Source organism: Lampris incognitus, chromosome 16 (genome assembly GCF_029633865.1).
Source record: "Lampris incognitus isolate fLamInc1 chromosome 16, fLamInc1.hap2, whole genome shotgun sequence".
NCBI classification, from domain to species: domain Eukaryota; kingdom Metazoa; phylum Chordata; class Actinopteri; order Lampriformes; family Lampridae; genus Lampris; species Lampris incognitus.
Window position 1 is genome coordinate 36594849 of NC_079226.1, and position 16113 is coordinate 36610961.

General features: G+C 45.9%; 4 protein-coding genes across 4 annotated transcripts in view; all 4 read right to left on the bottom strand.

The window, feature by feature from the left end:
* Positions 1 to 3558, bottom strand: part of dctn1b (dynactin 1b) — a 66967-nt gene extending 63409 nt beyond the window's left edge. Inside the window, exon 1 of the mRNA XM_056295233.1 lies at positions 3505 to 3558. The gene's annotated coding sequence lies outside the window, so the exon portion shown is untranslated. The remainder of the gene's footprint in view (positions 1 to 3504) is intronic.
* LOC130126073 (N-acetyltransferase family 8 member 3) lies at positions 1750 to 5284 on the bottom strand. Its single transcript, XM_056295439.1, is given in 7 exon segments — positions 1750 to 1779; positions 4365 to 4476; positions 4478 to 4528; positions 4530 to 4759; positions 4761 to 4892; positions 4894 to 5018; positions 5278 to 5284. Coding segments are annotated over 7 exon segments (687 nt in total).
* nat8 (N-acetyltransferase 8) lies at positions 4753 to 7345 on the bottom strand. The gene is made up of 2 exons (XM_056295232.1): positions 7289 to 7345; positions 4753 to 6732 (listed from the first exon to the last, which is right to left on the bottom strand). The coding sequence occupies exon 2, from the start codon at positions 6715 to 6717 to the stop codon at positions 6043 to 6045; it is 675 nt and encodes a 224-aa protein (XP_056151207.1). The 5' UTR covers positions 6718 to 6732; positions 7289 to 7345; the 3' UTR covers positions 4753 to 6042.
* A 356-nt stretch (positions 7346 to 7701) lies between these two features.
* The window catches only part of slc39a8 (solute carrier family 39 member 8), an 11776-nt gene continuing 3364 nt past the window's right edge, over positions 7702 to 16113 (bottom strand). Inside the window, exons 4-8 of the mRNA XM_056295962.1 lie at positions 15431 to 15553; positions 13687 to 13842; positions 9393 to 9600; positions 8987 to 9171; positions 7702 to 8143 (exon numbers count right to left, since the gene is read on the bottom strand). Of these exons, the coding sequence (XP_056151937.1) occupies positions 7997 to 8143; positions 8987 to 9171; positions 9393 to 9600; positions 13687 to 13842; positions 15431 to 15553 (819 nt within the window). The 3' untranslated portion in view covers positions 7702 to 7996. The remainder of the gene's footprint in view (positions 8144 to 8986; positions 9172 to 9392; positions 9601 to 13686; positions 13843 to 15430; positions 15554 to 16113) is intronic.

Genomic DNA, 16113 nt, shown 5'->3' on the forward strand with positions numbered 1-16113 from the left:
GCACACACCTCTCTGAATGAAGTAGCACACACCCACACATACACACACTCACCCTGCTGTAGGTACTCCTCCTTGTGTGGGACATGTTTGCTGGTCGGCCGCTGTCTCGAGTGAGAGAGCGTGTTATTGGAGAGAGCATTGGCCAGACAGAAGGGGTAGGGAGAGGGTTGGTTGGATGGAGGGGGGTGTCAGTGATGCTGTCTTTTTTCCTCTCTTTCTCTCCTTGCAAATCACACCACCGCTTCTCTTAATCCCTCATAGTATAGCCTGGGCTCTCAAAACTCCCTGCTTCTCCCCTCTGGTGATCTCTTAAGAATCCTCGGGAGCCCTGGTCCATCAGGATGGGGGGCTTTCGTCAGCCTGGCGCTCGCGTTACGGCGTGAAGTCAGCCTGACTTCAAATGGAATGAATGGACCAAATGAAAACAGAGCAAAGGGGGGGGGGGGGGACAAAAAAAAAACCAACCAGGGTTGGTCTGCTGTGAATGCATCAGCTGAGCGGCAGCACTGCGCTAGAGCCTGCTCTGGCTTCTGCAAGAGGAGGGGTGGGGGGGGGGGGTTTAGGCCTGGGGACCAACTCTGGGTCCTAAAGCCTGCACACCTAAAGCGTCACAAGAACTTGTAATGATGGGCTCATGCACGGTCCCCCTTTTCTTTCTTCTTCATTGTCATTAGGGTTGCCCTACAACTAATGGAAGTGCCTAGATGAGGCGAGACTCAAAGTCACCAGAGTCACTGCTTTTAAAATCCACCAATAATCACCTCATCTCTTCAAAAGACAAATCACTTCTTCTTCCCCACTGACTGCAGCGTGAGGTTGGGCATTAAAGTGATTGCATTTTTTGCAAGAACAGGAGGAAGAAAACCAAATTCTGCAAAATACAGGCAGCAATCCTTTTTCACCAGGGGGGAAAGTGAACCAGTTCAACTCGGTTCTATTCCACATCATTGCCATTGGAAGACAAAGGCCCAGGTAAAGCTCCATGGTACAGCAGGGGGAGCACACTGTATTGCCCAGACCCACAGATTGCATTAGGGGCCTGGCCTGATGTGTTGGCAGATCACAGAGGCAGGATTAACCCTCTTTTATCAGCTAACTGCATGGCTCGGGCTTTTTCTCTCGCAATCCTCTATTCATGTGGGGAGTTTTTCTGCAATGAAAGCAAATGCTCCAGGGATTCTGTGAAAAAGGTTTCAGGGTAGAGGCTGATGAGAGATGCTTTAAGAGCTCAACTGTACGCAGCTGAAAAAAGAAACCAACCCTTCAGGAGACGAGATTATGCCCATGCCTAATAATGCACCTTGTTATAAGCAGCAATGTTGGGACTAGGTCTAAATACTGCATAGTTTGTAGGCTTAGCACACATCCAACACACATGGATATAATACTGAGCACCATTTAGGCCTCAGCCTTTTGCATGCATGTAGGATTTCAACACAGAGTCTGTAATCCAGATAATATGACAAAATTAGTCATTTTCAGTCTCGACCAAAGCAAAGTGAACAGGAGCTGGACTAAAACATTCACGCAGAGCAGAGGTACTGAGTATATAAACAAAACAATGACTGTCTGCAGTCTTTTTGCACCCCTCTATGCAAATGAGGAGGGGACAGCAGAGAGGGAGGGGGTTATCGCTCAGTCAGAAAACAGGCAGGGCTACTGAAACATACATGGATTCAGCAGACAGCCTCGCTACAGAAGATGAGGATAATCACAGACAAAGGTGTACGTAACCAGCAGAGCTCAAATCTAGCCAAAGGCTAGTCTGCTGCTTACTGCCTGCACAATGCGGGGTGCAGGAAGCATCGCAGTGACACAGAGAGCGGACGGAATGATACTGCGTCTGGGTTCGCCAACCCATAAGAATTTTTCTTCGCTATCAAGATGAGCCGCGGCATAAAACACAAATGGGCTGCACAAGGTGAGTATCGATGAGGTACAGAATCTCAGGGATTCTGCATTTAAAGAGGTTTCTGTGAGGGAGCTAAAATTGCAACTGCTGTGTCAGCAGCCTACTGTGAACGGTTTCAGATGGCGTTGTTATGGTATTTAGATACAGGCCTATTTCTTAAGGGCTTGAAAAAAAAAATCAATAGAAGGGAGGGTTTAATGCGTGAAGGTTGTAAATGATATGCCATGGTCAATGAAACTGAACTGGAGTAAGCTCTGATTTTACCTCCCGTATGCAGAGCTACTTCACCAAGCTCCAGCTTTTGCCATCGAGGCCTATTAATAACAGTACATCTTTTATGAGGAGTGATGGTGTTTAAATGGTGCGCAGCGATGGTGTGGTCCTTTCCAAGGGCTACCAATGAACGCTTGTCTGCAATCATCACTAAGCCAAATAACCTATTAATGCAAAATAGCACTGATCGATACTTAATTTTCCTACATCTGTGTAACTTGGATCAGTCTGACATTTTCATACAACAACAGGATAGAGGATAGACGACAAGGTCTTTTTTCACAATAACAACGGAGTAAGGGTGCCTTTTCTTTCAACTAACATCTTTGCCAGTGACAATTATGCCTAGGCTATGCATTCACATGCATTAATGAAAGTAGGTCACGCAAAGAAAATCAAAGTTAAAAGCCATTTCTCTTACATCTATTTGACACACTTTAATAATAATTAATAATCGACTGTTTTGGGGTTGTTGTTTTTATCCCAAACACCAGAAAAGTGGCTGTGATTGGATTTCTGAGCGGAAGCAGGATTGAAGGGAAGCACGAACGATACTGAATTATTAATGTATAATTTGGAGCCATCTAGCGACATATACACGTCCAGGCAACGCTGGCCCAAAATTAGTGCCCAGCTACATTTATCACAACACATATGAATGAGACCCTACACGAGGTGGGTGGCTCAAAAATAAAACTACTACCGTTAACGTGAAACAATCTAGAATATCCCCCCCCCCCTTTAACCGGTTACCGCATATAATTTATTCATAATGGATGGAAAGGGTGTGGCACAATCCCCAAATCACGCCGCGATCCCTTAAAAATGTTTAACACGTGTATGGAAGCGCGGAGCGGATCATCCCCAGGACCGCTGATGACTGGAGCGTTAGGATGTGGGGTCATCACACGTGGACGGCCAATTGTGACCCCCACCCCACCCCCCCTCCCCCTCAAAGACTTTACTTGAAGCCGATTATACGCCCGACGATCGCGGACTTGAGTACTTTTATATGTTTTACACACGTTGTCCGCAGCGTTTACCTGAACGGCATCATTATTTCGTCATTCCTAGAGCTCGACGTCTGGGACCCCCCCCCCCTCTCCCCTCTCTCTCTGTCTCAGCCGGCTGCCAAGCCGTCAGCGGGGCACTCCCATGTCCGCCGCTAGCGGCGGAGCTAGTTAGCCGTCACTCTCGCCCGTCTCGCGCTCCCTCCATCTCTGGCTCCTCCAGGAGCTTCGCCCCACATAGCTCGTAACGGTAACGACGGCGGCCCGGTTGTATTTCGACGCGTCACGTCGGCGTCGCTCCAATCTTACCTTGCTTTCTTAAGTAAATTCGGGCGCTCGGCTTCGTCCCCTCACAGCTCTCCGCGGCTGCGTCCATCCGCGGACTCCCTTATGGCGACATCCTGTGGTGTCCGCTGAACTGCCTGACTAATTATGGAAGGTTAGCGGCTCTCTCTGGTGTAACCGCCACGCAGAAATAAACCCCGAAAACAAAACAAATCAAAACCCCACCCCACCCCCAAAAAATAAAAATAAAACAAACAAAAAAACGTTGAGATTATGAATCAAATAATACTGTAACGTGCATGGATAAGAAGACACGCTGGCCGCGGTTAGTCCAGCGGTTAGCGATGCCTCCTGCGGTGCGGGCGATACGGGTTCGCGTCCCGGCCGCGGCAGTTCCTGTGGTTGCGTTGTCCCCCGAATTCGCTACATTGGTGTCAGAAGTGGGATGGAGCGACCGTAAGGCCATCGGAAGCGTAGGCGCCCTGAGGCGTGAAGGAGCTGATATGCTTAAGCGAGGGGGTAGTGTAACGTGCATGGATAAGAAGACACGCTGGCCGCTGGCTGGCTGGCGGATCTGACCCTTTAGTCTAGCGACGTCTCCTGCGGTGCGGGCGATACGGGTTCGCGTCCCGGCCGCGGCAGTTCCTGTGGTTGCGTTGTCCCCCCGAATTCGCTACAATACACATGCGTCTCGTTATTGTATCAGCAATAACGCCTGAAAGTTCAAATTAATACAAGCTAATGTCCAATTAAAAGTTTAACACTGACACAATTAAGGTGGCCACGAGTCCTTTTATGCGGGGAGTAACAAATAAATACGTCAAGAAAAGTGATTAAAAAATAACCATTCAAAAATATAAACAGCCCCCCCCCTTAATGAATACTTGTGCATCCTTGGATAAAACGCCTCGCCGGGGCACCTTACATCCTTATATAAAAACTATAAAATTGATCAGCTGGGCTGGTGGCGACAGCCAGACAAATCCATCTATTGTAAAAACCCATATGACGATATAGCTTATGAGCATCAGCCTGCAGCATGGATGTATACAAACTCAAGAGCTGTTTGACATAACACTTTGGCAAACCTCCGGACCCCCCTCCTAACAGAAATGTGCTTCAGTTTCCAGGCTACTGGCTGTGTGCAGCAGGGAAGAATGGCAACGGTGCCCACTACATAAGCTTGGTGCTCAGCCACCCAGAAACAGGAGACCTGTCCTTCCTGCATGTAGCTGGTCTTGATATCCAGGAGGTCCTCTCTGAGACCGAGTTGGACCCCCCTGGTAAAACAGGTAGCGGACTCCCTCCCGGGCGGTCAGCAGCAAGAGGGCTGTGGTAAGTAGAGAGGAAAGGAGGGAGCCTGACCAGACACCGACCGCCGGAAGAAATGTGAGCAGAGTAAGCTGCACCCAGGGCCTGCCCAAGGGCCTAAATACAAACAGCATTCAGATGCCCGGCAAAACCCACGGAGTACACTTCCCAGACCAGATCATAGTCCTTGTCCCGCGCGGATTCGAAAACTGGCCATCCTGTGTCCCCTGGAGAGAAGAACACAACTCAGTTGAAAAAAAAAGTGGAGTTCATAATTTATTTTTGGCTGGAGATTCAACATTCAAACTGAAAGTACGTTTTCAGATTAACGCCATAGTTAAAACTCTACAGACCAAGTTTGATGAACACTGTTAGTTGTAAACAGTATTGATGTGTATTTTCGGGTAATGATAAGCACTCTCCCTCGTCTAACATAAAATGACACAAGAAAAGCAACTGTTTGTTGTCAAATGTTTTTGGTCTTACATATCATGCTTTGTCTAAGGCAGTGTTTCTCAACCCAGTCCTCAAGGAACCCCTATCCTGCAGATTTTCTTTGCAACCCTGAATAGGTACCTGTTTGTAGTAATTCAGCAGTGAATGTCAGAGTTTGCACACCTTGCATAATTACGTGCTGTGAGATGATTGGTTGAGTAAGTACAAGCAGAGCTACATATGCAGGGTTACAATGAACATCTGCAGGATAGGGGGTCCTTGAGGACTCGGTTGAGAAACACTGGAAGGGCTTCAGTTTAATTCATGCTTATACAACCTCTCATGTCAGTCTTTCCTCATCCTTTACCACACAAGGGTTAGTTTAAAATATCTTAAAACAAACTTAAGTCCAGAATAACAAAATAATCACAACGTGGCATTTTTTTGTACAGCCCCACCCCCTAAAACAAGAGATTAATTTTAACTCTAACATTTTAAGTGTTCAACAGGCATGAATAAGAATTTACAAAATCAAACATATTCTACAGGACAATGAACACCAAGTACTGGAATGCACACCAGGAATATATTCATCCATAGTAACATTACACCTGATCGACAACAATGAGTGATCCAATGAAGGTTAATCAAAGAAATGCAGGAACACATAAGCAGCCCAGCCACCCAGTGCACGTATGTAAAGTGAGAGCGGTCCATCCATCTTCTGCAGCGTCATTTTATTCCGGGACAATATCTGAAATGCACAACCTTTCCAGTATCTCTGCGGGTTTTAAAGTCGTTCGAAAGCTTATTCTTTCAGTCCCTTCTACCGCCTTGCTGTAAATCCAGCCTGTACTCAGCCAGTGAGAAATTCGTGATTTTTGCGACAAACTCGGGGACGACAAACTCTCGTATCTTCGTGTAGCCCATGTGCTCGTACAGCTTCTGAGCGTCGGTCTGCACAACCGAGGTGTACAGCACCACGGCCTGGTAGCCCCTCTCGCGGGTGAACTCTGCCACCGTCCGGCACAGAGCCTTGGCTATGCCCATCCCGCGGTGCGTGCGGCGCACGGACATGCGCTTCAGCTCCAGGCAGCCGGCCGCGCGCTCGGCGGGCAGGCAGGCCACCGTGCCGACCACCCGACCCTCGATTTCCGCCACCCAGAAACACGAGTCTTTGTGCCCCAGGTAGGTGTCGCAGATGCGGTTTAGGTCCTTCTTGAGGGAGGCGTCGATGTAGCTGGTGAACATGTAGCCGACGAACTGCCTCGCCCCCGCCAGGAGGAGGGTGACGGCCAGCGTGGGCAACAGGAAGGACTTGGAGCTGGCCAGCAGCGCGCAGAACACGCACGTCAGCACCATCTGGGTCAGCGGCTGCTTCAGCAGGTGCACGAAGGACGAGGGCACGTGCTCGCTCATCCCCAGGGTGAAGATCTCCTTCGCGGCCTCCTCGTCGTCGTCCCGGTACTTCCGGATCTGAAAACTGGCCATGATCGCGGCGCTCGCCTTTCAAACACAACAACGAAGACAACCGTGAGAGCTAACTAACGAACGACCCCCCCCTCCCTAGAGGACCACGTAACTGGGTTTACCACCAAATCATTAAACGTTAATTAGCCCAGTGAATCACCGCAGCGGATCCACTGGTGAAAACTAGACCCCCCCCCCCGTCCCTAATGTCGTGGCTTACCGAGGACGTCTGAAATGACCTAAAGTGGACGGTTGTGTGACATGAGTCTGGGTGGCTCTTGCAGGGGAGCTTATGTCTCGTAACGATAAGCCGACGCTGCTAATTAGTAGCAATCCCCGCCACCTTCTCCATGCAGCACTACGTCCCCGTCGCTACATAAACCGTATCGACATACTATGCATATGCACAACACAAACGGTAGACGTACATGCTGTGCCAATGTCATTCAGCCAAAGCCACGACTGTTAGCGGCTGTCTGCTAACCCAAACGTAAGCCTAGCTGAGCATATAAAAGCGGAGGCTTAAATCAGAGCCGCTCGAAAAAAATGTCTAGCGGAAAAGGGGAGAACACGTAATTCAAAGGCGACTAACCTGTTTGCAATAATAACAACACGACAGATGCCACCGCAACTCGCTAGAAGGCGAACTCTCCCCCTGCGCAGGTTCGCTGACTAACTTCCGTGTTTTAGGGAACGCTCGTCGCCGATTGGCCAGCCAAGCGCTCGCGTTCCCAGTCCACGCGCAAACGTGGGCACGTCGCATTTATATCGACGCCTGCAAATAAGTGATTTGATAAATGATAAATGAGTAAAGTGCTTGAGCCAAAGGGACTTTGAAACGGACAAACAAACAAGGGACAGAGAGAGGGCAAAACAAACCGTTGACAAAAAGACCAGCGAAGGCCGGGGAGGTAAGAAAATCCAAAGGTCAGAGGAGACAGCCGGGCCGTCGACGCGTTAGTGAGTTATCGCGATAGTGACTCCGAAATAGCGCACAACGCCGAGTGATTGAAAAAATAATTTATTGGGTTTTTTTTTTTAAAACACAATTGTCTTGATTGCACACACCAAATGACTGTAAATATATTTCAATTGTTCGGACTAAGTTCGGCTGCGGTTATAAGTCAAAAGAAAACAAAATACATTTTTCAAAACACAGTGAGTTTTGTTCATACAAGCACTTTCGATTCACTTTCCTGCCCAGCGATGCCGTGAGCAGATATGAGAGCAGCTTATGACAACTTTTTTTTTCTATCAATAAACTCAATTTCCCCCTTGTATCCACGTGTCCTCTTCTCTTTTAGCTGAGGTTGATCTGCCCAGCAAACAGAGTAATCAGTAGAATGATGGTAAATCCAGTGAGCAGTCCTGCGTTCTGAATGAGGAAGAAGATGACCCTTGAAGTCATTCCGTCCTGTGTCGTTACTATGCTGTTCATTTCTGGTAACTGCAAAAGAAAAATCAACAATTAAAGACCTGTTCCATGCAAACAAATCACCCTTCAGAGACAACAAGCATTGGCAATAGTTTGAGCTCGTAACACTTTCTATGAAGCTTGCATCTATAACGCCCTATAAGCATCTATAACGCCCTATAAGTGTAGCTATAAGTCATTGTAAGATTCATTATAACCATGTATACGCCCTCACAACACCTCACAGCCACCTTTATGATACATTATGTCGATTTAAAAAGGATTTATGCATTATAAATATGTCATCGTTAGCCTGTTTATCTGTCAAATGTCATAATGCATCATAGCCAGCTTGTTTTGCTGAAGTTTTGTAGAGATGTATAATGAGACTTCAGTGCTATTTCACAGTCTTCAGCCATAGCCGTTAGTCATTGTAATACACATTATACGAAAGTATGGGCGTTATAGATGCAATAGATGCTTATAGGGTGTTATAGATGCTTATAGGGCGTTATAGATGCAAGCTTCATAGAAAGTGTTACTGGAAGTTGTAGCAAGACGGCATACATGTTATTAATATAAACGTATTGTGTCCAAGGTCAAAAGCTGTTGCTGATTTTAAAAAAACACAATCAATACATAGTACAACGATACACACAGAAAAGCATTGAGAACATACAAACATACATACATACAACCCTCACATACAGAGAGAAGTTCTCACACAACACTAATCAAATGCAAAAGTCACCTTGCTTATGACTTAACTTGTCATTCAAACGAAATCTAAGAGTTCAAGATTTTAATCTGCCAATCTTACATCATCTCCTGGGAATGACTTGCCATTTACCCCCTCGACAGCAGGGTGTTACTCACCATGTCAGCCAGTGCAATGTAAAGGAACATGCCTCCTGCGATAGCAAAGATGGCATTGGGTGCAAAAGTGCTTCCTAACAGGATGCCGAAGGTGAGGCCGACGTAACAAGACATGGCAGAGAGCATGTTGAAGAAGATGGCTTGAGGTACGCTCATACCAGCATTCAGCAGGATTACAAAGTCACCTTGAGGGAGGAGAAGAAAGTAGGCAGACACGGTTACAACAGTGAGGAAAAAGAATAGTCAAATGTCTCTGCAACGTTGCTGTCAAACTTGAGTTGCTTGGCGTCTCATGTTTCAAATCCATATTTATGTTCCTTTTTTTTTAATTATTAAACCTGCACTAAGTTTGAGCCTACTCTAAACGAGGGGACACTTTTTAAGTACACCAATGCTCCTCACTGACCCAGTTCATGGGGAAACTCCTCGCACACAATGGCAATGGACGTGCTGAACCCCGCCAGGACGGACACCGTGAACGAAGCGCCGATAGCAAGGCCATCGATGAAGTTGTGCAGGGCGTCGCTCACAGTTATCATCCACGCCACGGTCTTAATGTCAGAGATGTGTTGCCCACGTAGCCACTGGCACATAAAGCCAGACACCTGAACTTCCTGCAAAAAAAAACCTCCCCAGGAAGAGAGGACAAGTCAAGGGTACACTCACGTTGCTGTTCGTCCATACCAAAGCAAAGCGCTGTTCCAACTTTAAGTGGTTTTTTTTCTTTCTTTTTTTTTGGATTTTTCTCCCTTTTTCTCCCCAATTGTATCCGGCCAATTACCCCACTGTTCCGAGCTGTCCTGGTCACTGCTCCACCCCCTCTGCCGACCCAGGGAGGGCTGCAGACTACCACATGCCTCCTCCGACACGTGGAATCGCCAGCCGCTTCTTTTCACCTGACAGTGAGGAGTTTCACCAGGGGGACGTAGCACGTGGGAGGATCACGCTATTCCCCCCAGTTCCTCCTCCCCCCCAAACAGGCGTCCCGACCAACCAGAGGAGGCGCTAGTGCAGCGATCAGGACACATACCCACATCCAGCTTCCCACGTGCAGACACGGCCAATTGTGTCTTTAGGGACGCCCGACCAAGTGGGATTTGAACCACCGATCCCGGTGTTGGTAGGCAACGGCATAGACCGCCACGCCACCCGGACGCCCCGAGTTTAAGTGTGATTGACAGCAGGACCGTGCATGCTCGGGGATATTTCCTGGTGGCGTGCTCAACAAGCAGCACAAAAGGACATAGCCGCAATGTCTTAAAAGTACAACAACAAAACAAAGTATCCAATATCTATGAAGGGGTATCGATGTGCCGAGGAATAAATGACTAAACCCTGCATTACATAGTTCCACAATTTAACAAAGTAGTGGATGTGTGTGTGTGTGTGTGTGTGTGTGTGTGTGTGTGTGTGTGTGTGTGTGTGTGTGTGTGTGTGTGTGTGAAAACATAGCAATCCTCTTCTTTCAGCTTGTTTGGGAAAACATAGCAATACAGATGATTCAACGGATTGCCGCCCCCCCCCCCCCCCCGTTTCCAGTTGAAGGTCTGGTAGTGGATTAAACTATCGAGCGTAGTTTGGACTGAAAACCTGAATACTTTTTATCCCTATGTAAATAGTATTGATTATGCCCCCCCTCCCCCCAAAAAAAGCCCTTTCTCTAGCTGAGCCTGTGTTAGTCACTACGCTCAGCTGGTGGAGTCGCTGGCTGGAATGAGAACCTGTGTTCTTTACAGACGGGATGTGTGGCATTTGGTTAAAAACTACTCTGTTACAGCCATAAAGGCACAAGTGTCCTTAATGCAGAACCTGAGAGCCGGCAGGAGCGACCAGCGCCTCACGGGTCTCGGCTGGTGATACCCTGCAATGATAAAAATCACCCCATTATCGGCCACGGCCAAACAAGGACTCTGTGTGCCCGCGGGACAATTCCAGCATTTATCACGGGGGGAAGAATCTGAATCCTTGTACTTGGTTACATTCCTTGAGCCCTTTGTGACACCGGCTCATTCATGCTGTTTGTTTTAGTATCGTGATCCCCGCCAAACAGGACTCTTGCACATGACTCCCAGAATTCACTATCAAACATTAACGCGTGTCTCAGTAATTGTATAGTGTCCCAGATAACAGCTTGATAAACAACTCTTACAACATGCTGTTGCATATGAGCTCATGAACAAAAATCCTATAGCTGGCTTTACAATCTGATTTCCTTTCTCCTCTGGAGCGCATTATCACCCGAACCCCACACACCCTACCTGCTCTTTATAAGATAGACGAGGTGAGCAATATCTTTCCTTTTCTTAAGGAAGCATGTCTCAATCCCAAGTGGCTGAGAAATGGTATAAAATGGGGTAACTCCATTTTTCTGTGGGGTTGTGAATGAATACCCGCTTATCAAGCCTACATCGTGAGAGAGAAGCAACCAATCTGTATTTTTATTAAAGATATAAACTTTTGCATGGGGGTAACTACTGGGAACTGTAGAAAACAGCCCGTTAATAGGGGGTATTATTTGGCTGCATGGATGGGAGTGTGGATATATATACTATATGTGTGTGTGTGTGTGTGTGTGTGTGTGTGTGTGTGTGTGCATTGTGAGCATCAAAATTGCTCATTGTACCCCACAATTGTACTATGATATATTTTTCACACTCTCACACACACACACACACACACACACACACACACACACACACACACACACATATATATATGAAGTGCATGCATGTATAATATATATGCGTTTGTTTTAAGAGTGGAGGAGGTTGAGTGTGGGCTGAAGGGAGGAGCAAGTTTTAATGCATGCCTCTCAAGCAGAGACACAGTAAGAACTCATGTAAATGTATGTATATTTAATATGTGCACATATAAAGCTACATGCATGTGTAAGTATTTCTATATATATTTGCATGACCTTTTCGTTACTGCAAACCTTGTTGTGATACGCATCCAAAGGTCCTTGACTAAATGTCTTGTATTTGAAAATGACGTAAAATATACACTACCGTTCAAAAGTTTGGGATCACCCAAACAATTTCGTGTTTTCCATGAAAAGTCACACTTATTCACCACCATATGTTGTGAAATGAATAGAAAATAGAGTCAAGACATTGACAAGGTTAGAAATAATGATTTGTATTTGAAATAAGATTTTTTTTACATCAAACTTTGCTTTCGTCAAAGAATCCTCCATTTGCAGCAATTACAGCATTGCAGACCTTTGGCATTCTAGCTGTTAATTTGTTGAGGTAATCTGGAGAAATTGCACCCCACGCTTCCAGAAGCAGCTCCCACAAGTTGGATTGGTTGGATGGGCACTTCTTTGAGCAGATTGAGTTTCTGGAGCATCACATTTGTGGGGTCAATTAAACGCTCAAAATGGCCAGAAAAAGAGAACTTTCATCTGAAACTCGACAGTCTATTCTTGTTCTTAGAAATGAAGGCTATTCCATGCGAGAAATTGCTAAGAAATTGAAGATTTCCTACACCGGTGTGTACTACTCCCTTCAGAGGACAGCACAAACAGGCTCTAACAGGTACTATTTAATGAAGATGCCAGTTGGGGACCTGTGAGGCGTCTGTTTCTCAAACTAGAGACTCTAATGTACTTATCTTCTTGCTCAGTTGTGCAACGCGGCCTCCCACTTCTTTTTCTACTCTGGTTAGAGCCTGTTTGTGCTGTCCTCTGAAGGGAGTAGTACACACCGGTGTAGGAAATCTTCAATTTCTTAGCAATTTCTCGCATGGGATAGCCTTCATTTCTAAGAACAAGAATAGACTGTCGAGTTTCAGATGAAAGTTCTCTTTTTCTGGCCATTTTGAGCGTTTAATTGACCCCACAAATGTGATGCTCCAGAAACTCAATCTGCTCAAAGAAGTGCCCATCCAACCAATCCAACTTGTGGGAGCTGCTTCTGGAAGCGTGGGGTGCAATTTCTCCAGATTACCTCAACAAATTAACAGCTAGAATGCCAAAGGTCTGCAATGCTGTAATTGCTGCAAATGGAGGATTCTTTGACGAAAGCAAAGTTTGATGTAAAAAAAATCTTATTTCAAATACAAATCATTATTTCTAACCTTGTCAATGTCTTGACTCTATTTTCTATTCATTTCACAACATATGGTGGTGAATAAGTGTGACTTTTCATGGAAAACACAAAATTGTTTGGGTGATCCCAAACTTTTGAACGGTAGTGTATATGTGCATGTGTGTGTGTGTGTGACAAAATATAACTTAAAAAAATTTTTTTTAAATAAATGCATTCATATACAAAAAAAAAAGCTTTGGTTACGTAGCCTGTAAATTCTTGGCATGGTTTTATGTGTAAAGGCAATCAAGGCCTGATGACTGATAAGACTTCCCAAACGGAAGGGTCATTGCTTTCAATTCTCAGTCTATCTTATATCCAGGAATGAGTTCATCATTAGATAAGTGAACAGAGAAACTGAATACAGTTGCATTAGATGGGTCGGTAGCGTCCGGCATGCCAAGCACGCGTCAACATTCCCGCAGTGGAGACCTAGACTCTCCCATCTAACACGCTTCCCACTCGTCGCGTTTCGGTTTTCCGCACATGCGCTGATAGGTCACTTTTTCAGCCTCTCGATGACGATTAACGCCGCTGCGCCCACGTGCTCAGCGGAGGGACGGGGGTGTGTGTGTGTGTGTGTGTGTGTGTGTGTGTGTGTGGTGGTACCTGAGAAGGTGTGGCGTCGCCATGCGGGGGGTCCACGGTTGCGGAGATGGTGCTGATGCTGGTCAGCACGATGCCCTCTTTTTTCTCCGACACGTCTCCGTTCTGCAGGGAGCTCTCCTGAGCGTCCTCTGCAGGGGATAAGTGGCTCTGACCCGGCTGGGGAGGGAAAACAAAGGAGTCAGATTAGAAGACGGGCTGTCGCTACGTGCTGAAATGATGAAGACGTTGCAGAAACGTTGTTTTTGTTTTACACTTGCTTGGGGTGGAAAAGTTGGCGAGGTGATTAAGACGTTCCGCGACGAAGAGCGGTGGGAACAGGAATATCCAATTTCTCAAGCGGCAAACTATTCTGACCAACCGTTCTCCGCTTTTCTCTGAACGTTCACCGGCCCAGTCTTTACACACTTGCAGTCGACCAGTAGGAAAAAGCAGCTGATCAGCTCTCAGCTGATCTCATGCAGGTTCTTCAAAAATTTGCTTAAAACCTGCTTTGCGTTCGGCTGGAAATATGAATGATGGCTTTGAAGAATCAAGCAAATTATATATATATAACTTTGTTAAAAGAAAAACTCAATGGTAGGGAAAGTGCTCAACAAATAAGGAGCAAAATAATCCAGTGAGTCCAGTAAATTCTTTATGAGACAGTACAAGCCTGTTTCATGCCATAAGCAATAAAGAATTTACTTGACTCACTGGATTATATATATATATAATTTGCTTAATTATTGATTAATTACATATATAAAATATGATACGTTATTATTATTATATTCATTCATTCATTCATTCATTATCCAAACCGCTTATCCTTACTCAGGGTCACGGGGATGCTGGGGCTTATCCCAGCAGCCATTGGCCGGCAGGCGGGGAGACACCCTGGACAGGCCGCCAGGCCATCACAGGGCTATTATTATTATAATATATTATTAATATATATATATAATCCAGTGAGTCAAGTAAATTATATATATACATACATATATATATATGTATGTATGATCTGTGTTTAACAAGAAACACGTGTAGCTATCCCTTTGGGCACGTTGTTGGGTTATCATGTGGGCTCTTATGATGTTCCATTTAACTAAGCCCACTACACTTACATAAATATGTATACTATACACATACTGTACACACAAACATTATCGACTAGATAGATAGATGGATGGATGGATAGATACAAACTCTGAAAAGACTGATAAAAGGTGTTCAGATATGAGATACTAAGATCAGTCAAGGGGCCGGTTTGCCGTAGTGAAATCCAGACGGTAAAGAGTGGACGTGAGCTGTATGGGGAGCAGGTGTTCATTTACTGTACGTTGCACTATGAACAATGAACTCAGTGTCCAGTCCGTGGGAAGTGTAGGGAGCTCTGTGTTATTAGCTCCTGCTGACAGATAATATGGTATAGCTCGTATGATCGCACAATCACAACAGCTATACCGTACTATCTGTGGCTTATCCTCTTTATTGCTGGACCCACAGCTGCCCTGCCGCTAATATATTTAGATCTCGGGCCGATATTTTATATGGGCTCCTCAAACATGCATCACTATCATGCTAGCTGTTAATTAGGATAACAAATGAGTCAATAAACCTGAACTATTCATTAAAGGTTATAAAATGAAAAATAAATCAGTAACCTATAGCTCTGTAGTGAGCAAATCCTCCGGCGTGGTGGCGGACTGATTAGCAATCGCAGGCTAACGCCTGGTGAACTCAGCGGACCTGCCTGTACTCTTACCTCTTCATCCGTCCGCAGCACCATTTTCAGCACCTTCTCCATGAAGAACAGGAAGTAGAACCCGCCGAATATTCCAACTGCGTTTTTCACGTAGTTATCCGACTTGGGGTCGAATCCCAGGGCCTGTGGATGTTTTTGGGAGATGGTGAAAGACGTATTTGAATCAGAGTGTTGTTTTATGTAAGTAAGGATGCACATGGAAGAGGTCTGACTCGCTGGGGCATGAAACATATAGGATGTTTAACGCCCCACCATGAAAGGAGCATGGCCGAATCAGGAGGCTGGGATAAGTGAAGGAATTCGGGGGGAAAGTAGGTGTTTTAGGTCTCTTGTAAATTGCATAAAGAAAAAAGTGAGCCAACAGTATTTGCACTTGAGAACCTTGCACTCGCAGGAGTCATATAGAAATGCATATCTGTGTTGTCCCGAGCTGACCGGAGTCACCAGCGTGCCCCCGTTGGCCTCATATCATCAACTCATAAACATGTACACTTAGCGGCCTTCACACATACACACACACACACACATATATATATATATATATATACACACACACACACACACACACACACACACACACACACACACACACACACAAGTGCCTCAACCCTTGGATTTAAACTGGTTCAAGTTTTCAACCTGTATTTAAGACCCTTTGTGGCCTTCTAAACCAGTTGAAGCTC

Coding starts and splice junctions, on each gene's coding strand:
- nat8 (XM_056295232.1), bottom strand. CDS start 6,717: ATGGCCAGTTTTCAGATCCGGAAGTACCGGGACGACGACGAGGAGGCC.